We start from the raw sequence: 20,905 nt of genomic DNA on the forward strand, positions 1-20,905 counted from the left end.
AGTCTGATGCCCTGTCCGGCCTCAGTGGGCACCAGGCATTCACACAGTATACATAATTCATGCAAGGAAAAGTTATGCTCATAAAATAAAAGATCAATAAAACCTTGAAGAAAATAGTTATACTTCATATTTTTCAAATGATGGTTTAGAGCAGCCTAATTATGAGATCAATCTTAGCTATGCCTGCTTGCCAAGAAGAAACATTGGTTTTATTAGGTTTTAATTTAATTAATTCAATGATTCTTACCAAAAAGAGAAATTAAACATTCTGACATTCAGAAATAAAGATTGACACACATACAAAAAAAAATATCTCAATACATCCATTTACTTTAAAATCTGGGGCCAGAGAGATGGCTCAGCAGGTAACACTTGCTGGAGACCTGAGTTTGATTTCCCGGAGCCACATGGAAAAAGCAAAACCTCTAGCAAGTCGTCCTCTGTCCCGACACACGCTCTGCGGAATGCCTCATCCCCCCACTCACTAAATAAATATTTTTTTCAAGTGCTATTTTTAAAAATCTGTCTTGAGGTTTAAGTAACACTGACAGTGAGTTCTTGACTCTCTGGCTGGGACGGTTGCTGCTGCTCGCACTCTGACACAAACAGGCTTCATAGTAAATCTTACCATGGGACAGACTCTCCTCTCCTCTCCTCTCCTCTCCTCTCCTCTCCTCTCCTCTCCTCTCCTCTCCTCTCCTCTCCTCTCCTCTCCTCATGTTGCTCAACCGGAATGCTCTACCCTGCTATACCCAACAGTAGCTCCTTTTTCCTTATATCTATAAAGTTCCCAGCCACAAACTAGGGTAGGGAAGCAATAACAAAAGAACACCAAGGAAGAACCTGCCTTGACTGGGCACAGTAGTGAGGATTTGCAATCCCTCACTGGAGAGGTTGGGGCACAGAAATAGTGAGTTCAGGTTGGAGCAGAGCTGCATAAAGAAACTCTTTGTCAGCAAAACGAAGTACAAAAACCAAATCAGACTGGGAGTCTCGCCTGTTGACCCTGCACAATCTGTCTCTCGGCTATGAAGAAAGGCTTTTCCGCAAACACTAGTGCCGAACCTGCCAGACTCATTCTAGAACAAAGGTGAGCAGATCACAGCTCTCAGGGCAACCCTGACTAGCCATCCTGACTGGAACACATCCACATTTCTAGAGTCGATGTTATCTATGGCCGCTTTCCTGCTATAAGGACAGAATTGAGCAGAAAACAGATTAAAAGGTACCCAGCTTTGTAGCAGTTGACCCAAAGTCAGAGAAAAAAAGGAATTGCCCAGGACTAAATAAATGAACAAACTGGCTATATTATGATTTGGCTATGTCCATTCATCTGAGGCACTGTGTAGACCTGGCTGGCCCAGAATCATCTGACCTTCCTTTGCCAGGAAAAAACCCACATATATTGGCATGAGGCACTTCTGTTTTTTTAAAAAGTAATATATTTTACTTAATGTAATATATCCACAAGACTGACATTTCAATCTAAAAACTATTAATATTTTACCTTTCTATTCTCTCTTCAAAGCAGTATTTTTTTTTATACTTACAACACAGTGAAGCAGTCTTTAACTATCATTTTGTCTCATCTGAACTTTAAATTTTCAAAAGGAAACAATAATTCCACAGTAGATCTTTAGCATCCACTGCGCTCTTGGCAGATGGACCTTGAACTCTGTGAACCTCAGAGCTGCCCTGTCCTGAGGATGCTCCTGCCTCGGCTTCTGAAGTGCTCCTAATACAGCGTCTAAGATAACTAACTCGTCTTCAGGACAACTGGGAACGAGCAGTTCTGTGAATGAAATGCTTCTCTCTGTGAAACACTAACAATGGCCAAAAAGCCAGCCTTCTGGAGCTCACTCACTCTTATAAGTCCAAGTGGGGGGGGGGGAATGTAACCAATTTAATTATTATGGACGTCTAAATGGAATCTATGTTTACAGTTATATAGGTTATTTAAACAGGTTCAATAAGAGTCTGTCATTATTACTTACTAGAATGTAATTGGATATTGACTATGCCAAAAATTCCATTTAATTACATGTGTGTTAAGTGGGGGGACATCTAATGACATTTGTTAAAGAATGATAAAGGAGACTTTTCTGGGGACCACTGTTAAAGGAACAGGGACCATGGCAACAAGATCTTGCAGTCAGAGACAGACTGGGCTCAAAGTCATATCATATGGGCAAGTGGGGACTGGTAGTTCTGACTTAATACCTGACAGAAAGCAACTTAAGGGAAGGAGGATTTATTGTGGTGCACAGTTTTGGAGGACACTGCCCATCGTGGTGCGGAAGACAAGGCAGAGCTGCTGTCGGCAGGAGTTTGCCCTTGAGACCCTCCATCTTGGCTGACCAAGAAGCAGAGAAAGTGCTGGCACGCAACTGGATACACGCACACACACACACACACACACACACACACACACACACACACACACACACTTTTAAAAAGATTTAAGAAAAAAAAAAGGCTCTAAGCCAGTCGGTGGTGGCACACAACTTTAATCCCAAGCCCTTTTGAGGCAAAAGCAGGCAGACCTCTATGAGTTCAAGGCTAGCCTGGTCACAGGCAGGTCAGAGCTACACAGAGAAGCCCTGTTTCAGAAAAACAAACAAAACAAAACAGAAGTCAGTAGTACCCATTATTCCCAGGCCCAGGCCTAGCCCCGCTTTGCTTCTGAGACCAAAGGGGCCTGAGAAGGTTTCGGGTAGTGTGGCTATACTTTTCCTTTCTTGTTATGCAGTTTGGGTCCCACACCCCTGCCCTGCCCATACTCCTGTCCACACAATGGTGCTACCCATGTTCAGAATGAATCTTCTCCCTTCAGTTAAGGTCCTCAGGAAACTCTGTCACAGACATGGCCAGAGGTGTATCTCCTAGATGATTTTGAAGCCAGTCAGATTGACAATGGAGAGGAACCATCATTATTACCCAGGATGGGGCAGGATCAGGGATGGAAATTGCTAAGAAGAAATATCAGGAAGAGGGGAAGGGGAACTCTAGACCAACAACAGGGTGATGCCCACTGTGTGATGCTGGAGGAGTCAGGAAGCAAGTCAGCTATCAAGAGTGGTCAGATGTGGAGGCTCTTTACTTAGCAACAACTGCATTCTACACTGAAATCACAAACACACAAGACGGGTCCTCAGAAAAGGTTCAGACATCTGGCTAAAGTTTGGCCAGCCAAGCAGGCTGGCCTCAGAGCAAGCTCATCACAGGTTGGTGTAGAGTCAGTGGGCAGTTCCAGAGCACAGTGCTGGGTCAGTCCCCAGCACCTCAAAAAGAGGAAGAGAAGATGGGAGGAGAGAAGAGAGCAGGGAGGGTGAAGGCTACATACACTTCACTGTGGGAATTTCTTCCATGGGGTTCTCTAGAAAATGCGCCTTTGCCTTTATGACTTAGAAATTCCCAGCTTTACAGTTTATAAATAATTGCATTTCCCAGCAGGCCAAGAATATTAACAAATATGGGGATCTTAGAAGAAAAAAGTACCAACAAAGATGCCTAGTAATGACTTTGCCCACAAAAGCATTGTGAGGTTCCAGGGCTTTATAGAGCCTCGGTTCTTCAGCCAAAGTTCGCTGAAGGCAGCTCCAGGTCTAGTCTTTCCTGCACTTCAAAAAGAAAGTTCATGCCCGTGGAGAGACGCTATAGCTAAATAAACAATATCATTTATTGATTCTGAATCAGAAAGCGGTGAAGTATTGTGTAGAATACATCTCAGTCAGAAGTGACCCCTAAGAAGGAACACTCTGCACTTGGTTTCCTTCAGTGAGCACCACTGTGGGTGGGTGGGGAGAATCTCAGCTGAGGAAAACAGCTAACTAGCCCGCTAAGCTGACGCTCCCAGACTCCAAAATACTAGGCTTGCCCCCACTTCCCATAAATGTGCCTCTCTGGCCAAACCAACTTTTCTCTGGGCTGCCAAATGAAAGCATGCTTCATGGTGCAGAGCCTATGAGACCATTCCAGCCCACCACAGCCTGGCTTTGCTGTTAACCAGTTGGTCTTTCTGAAGTTTGGTCGCTTTTTTATTTTCATAACTAATCGTTTCCTTGGTGTGGTGGGTGTTCCTGCCAGAGCCTTTGACCAGACCTGCGTGTGCTACTCCCAGCCAGGAATCAGTATCCACTCCTGCAGGCAGAGAGAGGCTCACCTGGAGGACAAAGTCAGCTTGTGAGAAAAGGCCATTCACTGTGACTGCCCCAGGCAAAGGGGGTCCAAGCAATTATGCCTGAGCGGCCACCCAGGGTTTCCAGGAACTTGTCCTTTGAGAAGTGGCCATATCCACCGCAAGTTTAGCGGTGCCTCCAGCCCTGCCCAAGTTCTCTGTGTCTCAGACTCTCTTGACAGACTCTTCCTGCCTCTGCTTTGGCCATTTCACCTACCACATGTTCCCCTCCCCCCTTCCCTCCTCCTCACTTGGCCTCCTGCATGCTGGACAAGAGCGCCTACTGCAAAGGTTCCCCCGCTTACCCTCCCCCCCCCCCCCGCTGCCTTTTAACTTTTTATTTTGAGACAGGATCTCTCTAAGTTATTCAGGCTGGGCTTGAACTTGCATAGCCCAGGCTAGCCTTGAGCTCCTGAGAAGCTATGATCACAGGCCTACACTGGACTTGGCCATTCGTTCGTTTTTTCCTCTTGCCCAGGCAATACTTTCTCCGGTCTCTTCCCTCTTCAGTCTAGAGACTCAGGAACCCTCCCCTGATCACCATACCTTCCACAAAAAGTCCCCCACCCCCTGGAGAGGATCCCCTCTTTGGTCTTGTCAAAACAAACAAGAAATCTGTTTTATCCCATTGACACCCATCACTGCTGCCAGACTCTGTACTTCATAAGAATGGACCATGGCTGCTTCTACTCATTTTTCTGTCTCTGCCACCTACTGCAGTGCCAGGCATCGAGCATGCCTTAGTCAGCACTGATTGGACAAGCCGCTGGATAATGGGAGCCTAGAAAGGTCTGATGAGCGAAACCAAGTCAAGACTCCGGTTTTGTGGTCTTGCAATTTAATGGTTTTATGGTTTTGTGGTACCCCTTGAGTCAGCCATCCACAGGTGACAAGAACTGATGAGCAGCACAAAAAAATTTGAGAACGCTAGGTTCCAAACTTAAAATAGCGTTTGGAGTGGTGCCTCCCTTCAGAGTCACGCATCTGCTTCTCTGGCTATTCCATACAAGCTTCGCTAAGCAAGTAAGGGGCATCGGGCACTGAAGTGGGTACACGGGAGGATGAGCGGCCAGGTCCTGGTGCATCACTAACGTCACAGTCTAGCCAAGGACTTGGACATCCGTAAAATTTCACAGGCACACACTGCAATTATGAACAGATCAGAAATTATTAGGGAGAGTGACGCGGAGTACTCAATCGGCCCCAGTGAGCTCCACCCTCCCTCTGGAGCCCGCCTTTCCTGGATGAGGAAAAAATAAGGAGCCTGCAGAAATGAAAAGGATGAGGAGGATAGATTGGCCAAAGATGGGCAGTGCTGGGCATTACTTCCGGTGCCCTTCGCACAGCTAGCGACTTCAGGTTTCCTCTCACTAACGCTGGCCACAACCTGTTTGCTGTGCATTTCACAAGGATAATGTCTCTCCCCAGGGTCAAGTGCTTACTGCTCTTTCTAAAAGATCTAAGTTCTTCTAATGGCGTTTTTTTCTGCTGTGATGCAACCCATGGCGTAAGGCTTGGGAATCCCCGTGGAACTCACTCAGACATGTAGTTCACGCCACTTGCTGTTCCTGAGTGATAAAAAGCACTCTATCATTGTCCTAATTAAATGTCAACTTGACACAGCCTACCAATACCTGAGAAGAGAGTCTCGCTGAGGCCCATGGGTGTGACTGTACGGGATATCTCCATTGTTCATGGACATAGGCGGGTCTGTGAGCAGGAGTTCTGGGAAGGTGGCTCTGGGCTGTAGCAAGAGCGGCAGCAAGCGCAGGCCAATTAGCCAACAACCAACATTCCTCAATGTCATTTCCATTTTGCTTCAAGTTCCTGGTGGAATTCCTTCCCTGACTTCCCTCAATGATGGAAGCTGAGATAAATCTAACCCTAAATTGCTTCTAGTCATGGTGTTTGTTAGAGCTTCAAAAAAAAGAAACTGGAACAATTTCAAACATAGAGTCCAAGAGACTGTGGCTGCTGGCTATATCATAAACTCTCGAACCTTTCGAGCCTTTCGTGTTTTTTTTTTAACATGGTATATGCAAAGGCCTTGTGGTGGAAGAAAGGTAAGCACAAAGTTCTGAAAGAAGATGCTGGGAGGAATATACCAAATGGAATGTGGTGTGAGATGAGGTAGGTGGTGGTAAGCCATGGGACCCCTAGCTAGTAAGTGCTGCAGAGGTGCCTTCCCCCTACCCCGGGAGGGACTGTGACAATGTTCCCTTCATATAAATTAAATGCTGCTGAGGTGGCCTTCCCGGGGAGGGACTGTGACAATGTTACCTTCATACAGAGTTTGTGGAATTAATAAAGTGAGCTTAAGAGCTCACAGGACCAAAGGGCTTATGGCAATTGGAACCCCTGAAAGACTTTCTAACAATGGAAAAGATGAAAGCAGGCAGCTTTTTCCTCATGTTCTGTGCCCTGTGGAGCTACTTCTGGTTGGCCTACTCCATACTATCTTCATCAGAAATGGGAGGAAGTCTTCCTCATCGAGCCTCAAACAGGAGACTCATCTCGATGGCTACTGTTGCCGTCAATCGTCTTTGGTTCAAAAAAGCCTGGGACCTTAAAGAACCCTGCAGGGAGCTTTGCCACCCACAGTCTAATTCAGGCCTGGTTCGTGCTTGTCTGGTTATCTTATGGCGTAGGCTGAGAAGGTTTTGGGTGGGGGAGGGTAGTTGAGCGAACCCTCCAGGGGAAGGCTGAGACTCTATCCTGGATAACATCTGACTAAGACAGATAGGGGGGCCTACCTCTCCCTGGGGTGCTGGGCAAATGTTAAGTACTGTTAAAGCACCTTTAATAATCTTAAAATCACTTATTGTGTTAGTGATTAATCCTTATTGTAAGTACTCCTCCTAATGTTAATTCTCTTGTAAATAAGCACAGATATTAAGGGAAAGAGCATTTATGACTCCCTAATTAGCAGCTGTTGGGTTTCCCCTTGATACAAAAAGACTGTCAGTCTGAAAACCAGCCAGCCAGGAGGAGAGCGGTAATGTGTGTCTTTAGCCCCAGCTCTCCGGAAGCAAAGACAGGAGAGTCTCTGTGAGTTGAAGGCCAGCCTGGTCTACATAGTAAGTTCCAGGACAGCCAGGGCCACACAGTAAAAGCCTACCCAAACAAACAAATACATGAACAAACAAGAGAGCTAGTCGACCCTTACGCCGTTCTGGATTCTTTCTAGGCTCCTTGATAAAAGCGCAAGTTGATCAAAGTTGATTGTTTGGACTCCTGAAGGCCCAGGGTCAGCCAGAGCTGTTTCAAACCTTGTTAACCTTGGGAAACCGAGTTGACCCGTCAACCGTCTTCACCTCATCCAGAAGGGAGCGCATCCTCTCCTGGCCTATCTGAAGGAGTAAATGTTTTTAGTGAAACCACAAATCCCCATTGCATGTGAGGTGTGCTGTGATTGGTCCAAATGCTCCTTCTGTGCCTATCTGTATGGCTGGTCAGGCTCTGTGACTTGGCTGAGAAACATCCTGCCATGTTAGCGCTGGTTGTTGCAACTTTAGGCTCAATAAAAAGCTTCTCTTGGAGTTCTTTTTTAAAGATTTATTTGTTTGTTTGTTTATTGTGAATACACTGTAGCTGTACAGATAGATGGTTGTGAGACTTCACGTGGTTGTTGGGAATTGAGTTTTTTTAGGACCTCTGCTCACTCCGGTCAGCCCTGCTCGCTCAGTCCCTGCTTGCTCCAGCCCAAAGATTTATTTATTATTATACATAAGTACACTGTAGCTGACTTCAAATGCACCAGAAGAGGGCGTCAGATCTCATTACGGGTGGTTGTGAGCCACCAGTGGTTGCTTGGGTTTGAACTCAGGACCTTCAGAAGAGCAGTCAGTGCTCTTACCCGTTGAGTCATCTCACCAGCCTGGAGTTCTTTTCTTATCTGCTTTTAGTAGTGTAGACTGAGCTGGTGGCACAAGAAAAAAAAGTGCCGAAGACAGCAGAACAGCAGAAATGGGGTGGCCAACAGGCAGCGGCAGCCCTGAGAGCTGGCAGCAGGCAAGCTGAAGAAGAGGGAAATGAGCTACAGCTGAACAGAAGAGAAGGCTGGACAGACAGAACCGCAGAAGCAGCACCGTGGCCAACCAACGGACCGCCTAACAGCAGAAGAAAAGACAGCAGAATAGTGTGAGAAAACACCCAGTGAGGAAAAAGGGGGGATGCTGGACATAGGGGAGACAGAGAGCTGAGGTGGAAGGCTGTCGAGAGCCAGAGAACACACTACAGGCCCTGGTCACTGGGAAGGGTTCCGAAGAGCTGCTAAGCTTGCAAGAGTCAAGGGTCTCAGATACCCAAGACCAGGAAGGGAAACCCTAACCTCTGTCAGCAGCTGAGGAATCTTGATGCTTAGGCCTGTGTGCAAGGCGTGATGCAGCCTGCTGCTGTCAAAGGCTAAGGGGCCCACGGTTTGCACAAGGGCTGTAATACCTGTACAGCTGAGGCCCTAGTCCTGGAGTCCTGAGGAGAGCTGGAGTTGGGAAGATTTCACCTGCTGTTTTTCTGTCTGCTGCCACCACTGCCAGTCTGCTGACCAATGCAGAGAGCCCCCGAAGCTGCTCAAGACCCACACTGGAAAAACTCTTTGCCTACTGAGGATAAATATTCAGGCAGAGCCAGAGGACCTCCAAGAGCTGACTGGTAGCACCGTTACTACCAGGGGGGATTATAAAAACAAGAGACTTGACTAGGCAGCCCCCTCTCTCTAGTCTAGTCAGCAGTCAGGCCCCTGAGTTCTCAACTTTTCATTCACTGTCTACTGCTTCTACGACTTGTGTGTTATATATATATATATATATATATATATATATATATATATATATAGTCTGCTGCAGTGGATGGAATTACCCCCTCCCAAAACACACACACACACAGACGAGAGAGACAGAGAGAGACAGAGAGACAGAGAGACAGAGAGAATGAATAAGCAGGGACCAGAGGACACAGTTTCTAAGTCCAGTGGGTTTTTCGTTGTTGTAGTCATTAGGTCTTTGGAGGGCTTTTGTTTGTTTGTTTGTTTGTTGCTGTTGTTTAAGTGAACATGGTAGTGGACACCAGTAATCCCAGCACTTAGGAGAAGAAAGCAGGAGGGCTGGAAGTCTGAGGTCTGCCTGAGCTACTTCATGAGGCTTGTCTTAGAAAAACAATGGAAATGTTAGCTCAGAGGGCGGAAGCCAGGCCCCACAGGGCTGAGCACTTCTCACACCTGACTCCCCCTTTCCCCACTAAGAGCCCCTGGAAGCCACTGTAGGGTTTCCAGTGGGATGCCTCACTGGGTTTGGGATCCCAAAGCATCACTAAGAGAAGAGGCAATATTGATCTGAGAACTTGTTGCCGGCTTCCAGGAGAGTCCACCTCTGGCCATTACTGCCCCCGTTTTTATTCTGAGTCACATCACCACAGTCTCCAGCTTACCTCGGGGCCTTTCTCAATCCTCCACACTGGCACGCAAATGAGGGGGAGACAGCCTCCCCGCTCAGAGCCTTCTTCTGAATTTCTCTCTCCCGTCCCAATTTCCCAGATTCAATAATCAGCAACTGCTAAAAGGAGGGATTTGGGACTCCCCTCTCCACTCCCCAAGGCTCTCTGGTCCTTACCTAGCCTCTGGAAACAGCCAAGAGACAGAAAGAAATCTGAGGGGGAAGCCAAGCAGTATAATGGTGGCCTTGTTTGGGTGCATGGCTTACATAACCCAATTGTGCCTGCTCCAGCCTGGACAGAGAGCCGGAGCTGCCAGGAAAGCTGGGAGACTACTGGCAAGAAGCAAGACGTAGGAAGGGAAGAAATCACAGGAAGGGTTTGGAGATGTGACTGTCCCACCCAGGTTATCACCCCCATGACCCTTCAGCTGGCAGGTACTGCAAGACTTGCCCCAAGGCTTTCAAAACTCCAGGGTTTCTCAATCCTCCTCAGGTGACTCCCCGCCTCCACTGGCCAGCAATTGGGTTTACACACACACAGTTCCTGTAAGGAGGGCAGTTTGGGGGGCGGGGGAGTGAGTGAGATGGGATGGGTATAAGAAGGAGATGTGGAGCCTAAGGAAGAGGCCCTGACTAGGAAGCTGGGTACTAGGAGAAGCCATCATGCACACCTCTACTGAAGCCAGGATGGGCATGAGGGCGGCACTGACAGGTCTCTGAGCTGCAGATTTTTCAGGCTAAAGGGCCCAGACTACCCAAAGAACTACTGCACAGGGGGCCCAGCCTCCTACCTTCTTGGAGGAGGGGGAGGGGCGGGGGAGTAGAGAGCAGAGCCTGAAAGGGAGGAAGGAAAGGAGGAGAGACCTGGGGAGGGGGGCAGGAGGAAAAGCAGCCAACCCCCCCCCCCAAAAAAAAGTCTGACCCTGGATTTCCCCACAGGCTTTGCGGTCCTGATGCTGCTCCAGAGCTGTGAGTACCCACCTCCTCTCCCTCCTGGAGGAGGTCTTAGTAGGAAAGAATACTCTTCGTTTCTTCTATGGCTCACAGGGCTCGGGAATACTTGTTCAGCCAAGGTGATGGGTATATGTATATTGCTTTGGTTTCCACTTCCGTTTACTTGAACTTTTTCGATGACAAACTTTAAAAGGCTCAGATTTAGTGAAGACTTCGACAAAGTGCCCTAGAGAACAAGTATCAGTAGCCACAGGGTTGAGTGAGACCTGCTGTTTCTTTCCACAACCAACTGACTCCATTTACAGTAGGGGGAATTAGAAGTAGCGAGTAGAGTAGACTCAGCCCCTGTGGTAATGAGCCCCAGCAATCAGGTAGGGTCACTCCCACCAAGAGACCCACAAAGCCGTTCTTTAATTAAAGACTACCTCTCCCTTGTAGGGCAGGACCTACAGCCAGGGCATCTTTGACACTGGATGGCACAACTGGGCCTCTGTCCTTTTTGGAAGCCACTGCCTCCAGGAAGTCCTCCGTCCTTGGACTGAGTCACACTTCACCCTCACTCATCAGCTTGTGCCAGGCAGAGGAGGCTGTCCGGCTCCTTTCCTTGAAGATTTTTAATTTTGCTCAACACTCTGTCCCCGCGCCCTGACCCACCCCCCACACCACACTGGTACTCCGTTCTACCTCAGACTTCTCCTTCAGGCTCTGCGTACAAGCTGGTCTGCTACTTCACCAGCTGGTCCCAGTACCGGGAAGGCGTTGGAAGCTTCTTACCAGACGCCATCCAACCTTTCCTGTGCACCCACATCATCTACAGCTTTGCCAACATCAGCAGCGACAACATGCTTAGCACATGGGAGTGGAATGACGAGTCGAACTATGACAAGCTGAATAAACTGAAGACCAGGTTGGGGCACAAGCTGACCAAGATAGGGGAGGAGGGACAGAGAACTGGGCCGGTCCAGAGGTCCTTGGCTTCAGTGGGAGGGTATCCTGGGTGGGTGGTGGGCTGTGTTGGGATGGTAACATGGAGACAAAGAATATCGCTGAGGGCCCAGGGAAGGAGCCTCTCTTGTCCCCACAGTAGCTCCATGGAGCATGGCACCACTGTGGGCCCCTTTACCTCTCCTTCCTTGGCTTTCCCACTGTGGGGAACCTCCGAGTCACCACCGTGGAGCCTGTGCCTGTCTAGAACATCAATGTCAGGAACAGGCACTTAATCTGACCCTCCCTTCAAGCAAGAGCTCTTCTATGGTGTGCAGACCTGGGGTCCCCAATGTCATAGCCGCTTCACTCCAACCCTGCTCTCCCGGTTGTTCTGCTCCACAGAAACACCAACCTGAAGACCCTCCTGTCTGTTGGAGGGTGGAAATTTGGCGAAAAAAGGTAGGACTCATGACTGGGGCAGGATGGAATAGAGAGGCAGAGGGAGGAGGCTTGGTGTTGAGGGTTCCTGTTGCTCCACACTTGCAGGGCACCGAGGCCTCAGTGTTAGTTGCCTTACACATATTTGAAAAACCAGGTCCAGAGAGGAAGAGGAACTTAGCAAAAAAAAAAAAAAAAAAAAAAAAATCAGCAAGTGGATATTTGTTTTCTGCAATGCTTTTACATATATACTCTCTCTCTCTCTCTCTCTCTCTCTATATATATATATATATATATATATATATATATATATATATATATATGTACGTATGTATATATATCTTGATAACTTGCCGGGCTTGCCTCATAGTTCAGGCTAGCCTCAAACTCTGGGCAATTCTTCTGCCTTGAACCACCCCCCCCCCAGTGCTGGGGATTATAGGCATGTACCAGTTTACCCATCTCTTGCAAAGCTCTTCTTACTACAACTCAGGCATGAGAGCAACTTCCGAGTTCCTGCCACAAAGGCTGGGAGTGGGAATGTGGGAAGGAATCAATGGGAGATGGAAAGGGTTGAGACTGTTAGTTGCACCTTGGAGCAGTCAAAGACTAGGAGCAGCAAACAGGTTGGACTGGCTGTAATAACTCCTGCGGACTGAGTCCTCACTGGGCTGGAACCCTTTCCCAGGGGATTGGGTGACCACCAGGACCCTCCCTTGTCTTTCTCCTCTCCACCGCAACAAGTCTTACAGTTATCCCATTTTACAGACAGGGAAGTGTGAGTCAGGGAACTGTTCAAAATAGCAGACCGGCCTGGGACATTAGCAATGCTTGGCCCCTAAGAACATACCTCTCTAAGTTCCCAGACTGGATGTTCTCCTATATCTGTCAGTTCAGGTCCCCTGCTCCCAAGCCCTGGGAATCCTATTGTAGGGCCAGGGTCCCTGGCACATGGGTATCAAGCTCACTCTGCAGTGATTTTATTCTAGATTTTCCGAGATTGCCTCCAACACTGAGAGACGCACTGCTTTCGTCCGGTCGGTAGCCCCGTTCCTGCGTTCTTATGGCTTTGATGGGCTGGATCTCGCCTGGCTCTACCCTCGCTTAAGAGACAAGCAGTATTTCTCCACCCTGATCAAGGTGCTTGGCACTGGGCAAAGGTGGGAGGGGAACTAGCACATGGCTAGTGAAGTTCTCTTCCTCCAAGAACCTCCCAGAAATGAGCATGAGGGCTTCAGCACTCGTCATAACCACTGTAGGTGGTGGGGGCAGAGCCCTAAGAGGTCAGAGCCAGTGGCTGGGCAGGGCGACCATTCAGTGCGATGTCCATTGTCTGTCTACTGTCCAGCTCTCCAACTGATGCTACCGGCTACCCAACATGTCAATAGCTCAATCTGGGGAAGGGGTCTAAGCACCTCCAGTATTTAGAGGCAGAGAGATGGTGTAAACAGACTGTCTACAGTACCATGGTGAATCTCTTTGACCTTGTAATTTCACGTAAAAAAAATGCAGACTGAGAGACATGTGTCCTCCAAGATTATTGCCCACCATATGATGGCCTCTCCAGGACAGGGAGTCGTTAAGTGCTTGCTAATGGGTGTGCACTGGGTTTAAGAATGATGTTGGTCGTAGGGCGTGGTGGCGCAAGCCTTTAGTCCCAGCACTCGGGAGGCAGAGGCAGGCAGATTTCTGAATTCGAGGCCAGCCTGGTCTACAAAGTGAGTTCCAGGACAGCCAGGGCTATTACAGAGAAACCCTGTCTCGAAAAACCAAAAAAAAAAAAAAAAAAAAAAATGATGTTGGTCCAAACCATATTGTGCATATATGTGCATGTTTGAGTGTGAGTGGGGGTTGAGTGTGCATGCGCACAGGGGCATGCGTATATGTATAAAATATTTGTAAAGGCCAACCACAGTTGTCATTCCTTGGAGACTGCCCATCTTGTTTTGTTCTTTTGAGATAAGGGTTCTCATTGGCCTAGAACTTACCAAATAGACTAGGCTGGCTGGCTGGAAGCCCCAGGGACTTGCCTGTCTCTGCTTCCCCAGTACTGAGGCTACAAGCACACAGCACTGTACCTGGCATTTTATTCTTTTTGTGTGGGTTCTGGGGACCAAACTTGGGTCCTTGTACTTTATAGACTAAGCTATTTCCCCAGCTCTCCAGTGATATTTTAGTAAAAGCATGAGGTTACCTGAGGAGGGGACTGTGGCAGACCACTCTCTGTGTCTGAACTCCAAGCAGGACAGTGATTAGAGCAGGTGGGGAAGGTCAGCAAGGTGCCCAGGACCTTGGTCTTCACACATAAACCTCTCTCTTTTGCTTCCTGCTTCCCTCTCAACCAGGAACTGAATGCGGAATTCACAAAGGAGGTCCAGCCAGGCAGAGAGAAACTCCTGCTCAGCGCAGCTTTGTCAGCAGGAAAGGTGGCCATTGACACTGGCTATGACATCGCCCAGATAGCCCAGTGAGTCCCCTGCCCTCAGAAGCTTGTCAGGCAATACCTTTTCCCACCCTGCCCTCTCATCCCATGAAGACTTAGGAGTTCCAAAACATTGATATATGCACTTTGGCAACTCTCTGTGACTTAGTTTCCCATCTGTTAAGTGGGCCACAATGAGACTTTACTTCCTTTTTTGCTTGGAATGATATTGGTTTGGAAGGAGTAGTAGAAAGAATTATATGGTGCATCTGCCACTCCAAGGTGCTCTCCCTATGCTAAGCAGAGTGCTAGACGTGGGAGAGGCAACCCACAGTGAGAAAACATCATGCATCAGAATGCAGAGGGAAGCAGTCCCCTTTCCCATCACCCAGTACCCTTCTCCTTCCACATGAGTTTGAACTGCCAACAGCTACACAGCATCTGTTCCAAGGGCACAGGCAAGGCATGGGAAACCCAGGAGCAAGGACCAAGGATATGAAATCTCCTTTAGAATCTTAGGGGTATATTAAGTCTGGTGCTTTAACTGCTGGGTAGAAAGGAGGTGTTATATCCATTTATTCTGAATCTCCAAAGCTCATACAACTGCCTTAAGCCTAACAGCCCTTTCTCCATAGGGCTACTGAGCACTCGCTCCCCATGAGTGATGTAGGCTCTCCTTCCATGTTAGGCTGTCTATGGCATTTTTAACTGGCTTTTGCCACAACAAGCATGCCAGGAGTGAAGGCTTATGTGAAGCAGAGAGTTCCTGTGTGTGTGTGTGTGTGTGTGTGTGTGTGTGTGTGTGTATATGTGCACTTGTGTGTGCATGTGTGTTTGCATGTGTTTGTGTATGTATGTACATGCATGTGTGTGTTTGTGTATCTGTGTGAATGTGCATGCATGTAAGTGTGCATGTACATGTGTGTGCGTATACGTTCATGGGTGTGCATGTTTGTACATGTGTGTGGATATGCATGTGTGTGGGCAGGTGTGCAGATGTGTGTATGTGCATGTACATGCATGTGTGTGTTTGTGCATCTGTGTGAATGTGCATGTATGTGTGTGTGTGCACGTGTGTTTGTGTTTTGAGATCCTTGGAGATTAATGTCCGTTCTCACTCTGAGGCACCACAACCTGGGTATGCTCAAGAGAAGTGGACCAGTGCTTAGGACAGCTGTCTCTGAAGCTACTGGGCTTCTGGTGCCTGTGTCCCACATCCTACTGGGCCATGGCTTGAAGCCAAGAACATCTTCAATATCCCACCTCATCTTCAACTCCTTTTTCTCAGACACCTGGATTTTATCAATCTCATGACCTACGATTTCCATGGAGTCTGGCGCCAAATCACAGGCCATCACAGCCCCCTCTTCCAAGGCCAGAAGGACACTAGGTTTGACAGATACAGCAATGTGGTAGGTTCCTGGAAGGAATGTGGGAGGAAGTCACAGAGCCCTACCACCTGCCAGAGCACACAAAGCCTCTCTTTTCTCTTTCAATGCATTTTTTTTTTTTGCAAGATAGGTTAGGAAAGACATTTCACAGATGGGGAAACTGAGGAAAGCCTGACAGTGTAGACCAAGTATAGGGTGGTGCAGAATGGAGAGAGGCTGGGGACTTAAGAGGCAGGAGCTTAGCTTTAGCCTGTCCTTTACTCACTGTGCAGCCTGAGCCAGCCAGCCAATTTCTGTCTGCCACACATTAATAATCTTTTCTTGTGCCTGCAAGGAGCTTTTCAAGAACAAACCTTTGAAAGTCATTTTTAACTGGCATTATCAGTTCCCTGAGGGATGGGGATTCCCAGTTGCACCACGTAACTGTCTTCGCTGCATCTGTCTCAGCAGGATTAGTGGTACAACCTATGTGCTCACCACCCGGCCCAGCTAACTGTCCCTGCTGTCTCTGCCCTACCCCAGAACTATGCCGTGCAGTACATGATACGTCTGGGAGCCCAGGCCAGCAAGCTACTGATGGGCATCCCCACCTTTGGGAAGAGCTTCACTCTGGCATCTTCTGAAAATCAGTTGGGAGCTCCAATCTCAGGGGAAGGATTACCAGGCCGGTTCACCAAGGAGGCAGGGACCCTGGCCTACTACGAGGTAATGATGTTGCTTCACAGGCTAACCCAGGAAAGACAGGCCGCCCTCAGTGCACACACTTTCTCCTTTGGGAATAAAAACATGCTCATTTGCTCCGGCATTCCCTGGGAGAAGGAAAGAGGGACCCTAAGCCTTTTATTCCTGAAAGCCTCCAGCGGGCACCAAGCTCCTAGAACATTCCTCTGGCCTCAGACCTTAGGTCCTTCATTCCAGTCCAGGAAAAGCAATGGTCAAGAATCTCTGTGGACATTTCATCTCCGCCTCTGCCGCTCCCAGTGGTCTGGGGCCAGCCCTGGGTGTCTGCTCGCCTTCTTCAAGTCCCTGTTTAAGATGGAGGAGGCTATCAGATCTCTAAAGCCCTTGGGCAATAGCAGCTGAACTCTGAGATATTTGCATCTGTTTTGCATAAATTTGCATGAAGCCAGCAGCCTGGAGCCTCAGGAGAGGGAGGCTACAGGCTGAAGGATGACTTCTACCGGCCTGACAAGCCTCCCACACCACCCTACTCGGTTCTTTCAGATATGCGACTTCCTCAAAGGAGCTGAAGTACATCGACTCTCCAACGAGAAGGTTCCCTTCGCTACCAAGGGCAACCAGTGGGTGGGGTATGAGGACAAGGAGAGTGTCAAAAACAAGGTAGGTTTCTCAGAAGCCACACCCCGGAACAAAGAAGGAGAGGCTGTTTTGTTCCAAGCAGCAGGAGTTGGTCTCCTGCCGGGAGGGCTGAGCTTGGGTGCTTGGGACCGTCTGGGAAGGGCCCCAGAGCACAGTTTCCCAACCCCTCACCTCATCTCCTCCACCAGGTTGGGTTCCTGAAGGAGAAGAAGCTGGCAGGAGCCATGGTGTGGGCACTGGATTTGGATGATTTCCAGGGCACCTGTCAGCCGAAGGAATTCTTCCCGCTCACCAACGCCATCAAGGATGCCCTGGCTTAGCTCCCCCTTTCCCATATGGTACCCCCACTCTCTGGCCAGGAGTTTAATCTCTTGCAATGTTAAGTCCCCCAACTGAGCCTCAGTTTCTCCTTCCCTTGGCACCTGTGTAAGGGGCCACAGCAGGCTCAGCTATGGAGAACAGGGAACTAGGGTAGGACGATGGTGGGGTTGTGAGAGTCACAGTGTGAGCAGATACACAACCCTGTTAAGGAATGCAAATTCTCAGACTCTAACCTCCCTTTACCCAGCCTGACCAAAGGACACCACTTGGATCAAGTAGGCAAATATCTTACAGGATTGAGGGACCATACTAATTATACCCTCTGCAAAGCCCAACTTGAATCCTTCCCTTAGGAACTTAATCGTCCCACTTCCCTTTCCCTAATTCCACAGCTGTTCAATAAAGCGCCAGAACCTAACGGTGTGCTATAATTGCGGCCGTCTCTATGGGTACGTGGGACCATGGCACTCACCTATCTTTTCTGGATTTCTTTCTCTGAGACTTGGGAATCAGAGCTGACAGAATTGAGGTCTTGATGCAAAATCCTGGGCCCTAAGAAGCCTTAATGAGAGGTGGGATCCTAGGGTTGGGGGAAAGTATAGGCTTTACCTAAGCACGGCTGACAGCAGACGTCCAAATTAAGTACCTTATGGAAAGAGACTGTTGCAGGGCCTGGAAAGAAGACGTTTAACCCTCTGACCCTTTAGAACAGTGGTCTTCAGAATGTAGGTCTTGACCCCTTTGGGGGTGGCATATCAGATATTTACATTATGATTCATAACAGTAGTAAAATTACAGTTATAAAGGAGCAACAATATAATTTTCTGGTTGGGGTCATCACAACATGAGGAGCTGTATTAAAGGGTCACAGCATTGGGAAGGTTGAGAAGCGCGACCTTAAAGGGTAGTGGGAGATGGCCACAGGACAGGTTAGGAAGCCCAGGAACCCAGAACATTAGGGACAGAAAGGAATGCAGTGCCTTTTCATGCTATTCACTGCCGGGGTCTCCAAACCCTTGAGAGCTGGCCTTTAGCCCCATACTCCTGAGCGGTCCATACCTTGTTATCTTAGAGGCCGTCAACCCAACTGCTGGCCTGAGAACTGTCTAGAGTCCAGTGCTGTCCCTGTGCCCACTCCCCTTCACACTCTTCTCTCAGCTCATAAAGTTATCAAAGCTTCCCTGCCCAGGCTGGCCTGGGACAGTAAGGGAGGAAGATGAAATCGTATTGGCCCAGACGGGCAGCCATTTTTCCAGTCTTTGTGTGGAGGAGACACTCCCACCAGGGTCCTGTGAATTTCCAGGAGCTGAAACTTGGCTTTATTGAGGGAGCCTGGATAAGATGTATTCTAAAGCAATTGGGATCTTATCTGTGGTCCCCTGATGTTTGGTTATCTGACTTGGGTCAACTATTAGTTGGCTTGATGTCGGTGACTCTGCTTTTGAGGCGGGAAGAAGCCAATGCCAATCTGCTGCCCTGAAATCTGAACCAGCTGGAGCCAGGCACATGTAGCTGATTCCAAGGTTGCCACTCTGCTAAAGGCAAGGTGCTTGGCCAGGTTCTTAGGGGTAGAGGTTACCTGGCATTTCTTGCTGATTGGTGGGCCAAGCAGCTCTAGCTTCTGCCCACTGTTCACCCTACTACACAAGGTCTTTAAAACCCCAGGTCTGTGAGCTCTCCTAGGAAGTGTCCCTGTCCCTTGAGGCCCCCCTTCTCCCAGTTTGGGACAGGTTCTCTTGGCTGACTCAGGCTCCTGCCGAGTTAGTCACATTCGCTTATAGCTGCAGAGTCAGAAGCCAGGTTGGAGATCGGTTCTCCCTACCCAGCACAACTCTGAGTCACCTCACAGAGGACATGGACACCCAAGCAGACTTGGACACAGGCTCCTTAGGACCTCCACTAACACCTCACAGAGACAGTTGGGGTTGAGAGGCACCTACACTGCTGTGTTCCTGTCCTCAGGAAAGGCGAGAGCCGGAATACTGTTGACAGCCCTTAAGTAAATTACATGCCCATTTGTTCCTGAACTGTGAGGCACAGCATCTCTGCTTAAGAGCGTGTGAGGGATATTGGTCTAGTTTGAAGAGTTTCTGTGTATTGAAGGGGAAACCTCAATGCGACTTTGGAACCTCTATAGTAACAACCATCCTGCCCCCTCACCCGGAGGCTGTCATTTTAGGATACCCTTGGCCTCTCCGTCCTTCTATTTGACTTGCCACCTCTGGATGCACTTCGAAGATGTGAATTCTGGTGGCTCTGCATTTGGACTTCAAGGACAGGAATCTCATCGGGTTTCTGTGATTTGGCCCTTGCTCTGTGAGATCAGCCGTGGCTCCTCACTGTCATCTTGCTTCTGCTTCAGAACAACATGAACGCTCCAGTTGTTTATCCACCCGCTGTTCAGAAACAGCCATTTCCCCGAGTCTTGTGCTGCTGCTACAAGTGATGCCTCTGTCAACAGTCTCATCCTGTGTCCTGGGAGTCCAGAGGGTGGACGCTCAGAGCCACTGATCAGGCACCACCAACTCCCTGCCTCGTTTTTTTCCCAAAGTCATTTCTCTGAGCCACACTCACACCCACAGAGAAAAATTTGACTGCTCCTCCTCCTCCCTGACACATGGTATTTTCTGGATTTCAAATTATTACCAATCTTAACATCTTGACTAAATGAATCAGTGAGTAGGAATTTGTCTGAACCTGCCCTGCTTCCCACACTAGCAGAGTCTGGGCCTAGGTCCCCGTTTTAAGAGGCCAGGAGATTCAGGCCTGCCTGTCTTACACTCTGACATGAGGGTTCTCAGTAGGTGGAGGGAAGCTGAAGCCTGGGGATAAGTGTAAACAAGTTTCCAGCCTTCCCACAGAAACAGAAACCTGAGGACATTTTTGGTCCTGGCTTGAATGTTCCCTCTAAAATTCCTCTAATTGTCACTAACAGTATTAAGATGGGGGGCTTTTAAAAAGTTTTTAGGCCATAGGACACTTCCCTTGTGAATTGGTTAATATCATTGTGGAAGTGGGTTAGCTATCTCCAGAGTGGGAACTGGATAGAAAGCATGTGTTTCATCCATTTTCCTCTGTCTGGCTTGCCCATTCTCTGTATTCCACATCCCAATCACCACAAAGCTCTTTAGGGGGTGCAGTGGGCATGATCTTCGACTTCTCAACCTCTAGAGCCTTGAGAAAGATCACCTCTTTTGTTTATAATTCACAGAACCTATGGTGCGATGTCACAACAGCTGAAGACTGATCACCACAGTCCCCTTTCCCAGGACTCATGCTGGAGCACCTGCCTCAGGCCAGCCTCACCTCCAGCATCTCAATTCTCACCTCTGTGGGGTCCTTAGCCTCACACAGCACAAGTGGGAATCCCCAGAGACTGTGGGGACCAAGAGAGACAGCGAAGGCCAAGGGGGCAGTGCTCACAGGGAAGACTGCTTCAAGCATTCTTAATTCTACGCTCTATTCCAAGGAGACTCAGGCCCAAGGGGGCCCTGAGAAGACCCGATTTATGGACCTGACTTGATCT

At 48.7% G+C, this 20,905-nt stretch overlaps 1 protein-coding gene and 1 long non-coding RNA gene across 4 annotated transcripts; one reads left to right on the top strand and one right to left on the bottom strand.

Annotated features, from left to right (window-relative positions):
- Positions 1 to 4,998: 4,998 nt before the first annotated feature.
- Gm46158 lies at positions 4,999 to 9,856 on the bottom strand. Its single transcript, XR_001779452.2, has 2 exons — positions 9,602 to 9,856; positions 4,999 to 5,320 (listed from the first exon to the last, which is right to left on the bottom strand). It is a non-coding gene; the product is annotated as a predicted gene, 46158 (long non-coding RNA).
- A 65-nt stretch (positions 9,857 to 9,921) lies between these two features.
- On the top strand, positions 9,922 to 17,797 carry Chil1 (chitinase-like 1). Of its 3 annotated transcripts, none has more exons than NM_001374626.1 (10): positions 9,922 to 10,041; positions 10,546 to 10,575; positions 11,263 to 11,467; positions 11,890 to 11,946; positions 12,915 to 13,065; positions 14,271 to 14,392; positions 15,636 to 15,759; positions 16,261 to 16,443; positions 16,963 to 17,079; positions 17,247 to 17,797. In NM_001374626.1, exons 1-10 carry the CDS (start codon positions 10,023 to 10,025, stop codon positions 17,376 to 17,378), a joined length of 1,140 nt encoding a protein of 379 aa, NP_001361555.1. In that variant the 5' UTR covers positions 9,922 to 10,022; the 3' UTR covers positions 17,379 to 17,797. The 3 variants fall into 3 exon arrangements, with proteins under 3 accessions (NP_001361555.1, NP_031721.2, XP_006529175.1); NM_007695.3 differs by lacking the exon at positions 9,922 to 10,041 and adding an exon at positions 10,170 to 10,318; XM_006529112.4 differs by lacking the exon at positions 9,922 to 10,041 and adding an exon at positions 10,233 to 10,318 and having other exon boundaries at positions 10,999 to 11,467.
- Positions 17,798 to 20,905: the final 3,108 nt, after the last annotated feature.

This window comes from Mus musculus, chromosome 1 (assembly GCF_000001635.26).
Source record: "Mus musculus strain C57BL/6J chromosome 1, GRCm38.p6 C57BL/6J".
NCBI lineage: Eukaryota > Metazoa > Chordata > Mammalia > Rodentia > Muridae > Mus > Mus musculus.

Excerpts from the sequence above, each read along its gene's own strand:
- Chil1 (NM_007695.3), top strand. The coding sequence starts at position 10,270 with ATGCACACCTCTACTGAAGCCAGGATGGGCATGAGGGCGGCACTGACA. Across the intron at positions 11,947-12,914 it reads TGGAAATTTGGCGAAAAAAG|ATTTTCCGAGATTGCCTCCA; the intron begins GTAGGACTCATG and ends ATTTTATTCTAG. Across the intron at positions 13,066-14,270 it reads ATTTCTCCACCCTGATCAAG|GAACTGAATGCGGAATTCAC; the intron begins GTGCTTGGCACT and ends CCTCTCAACCAG.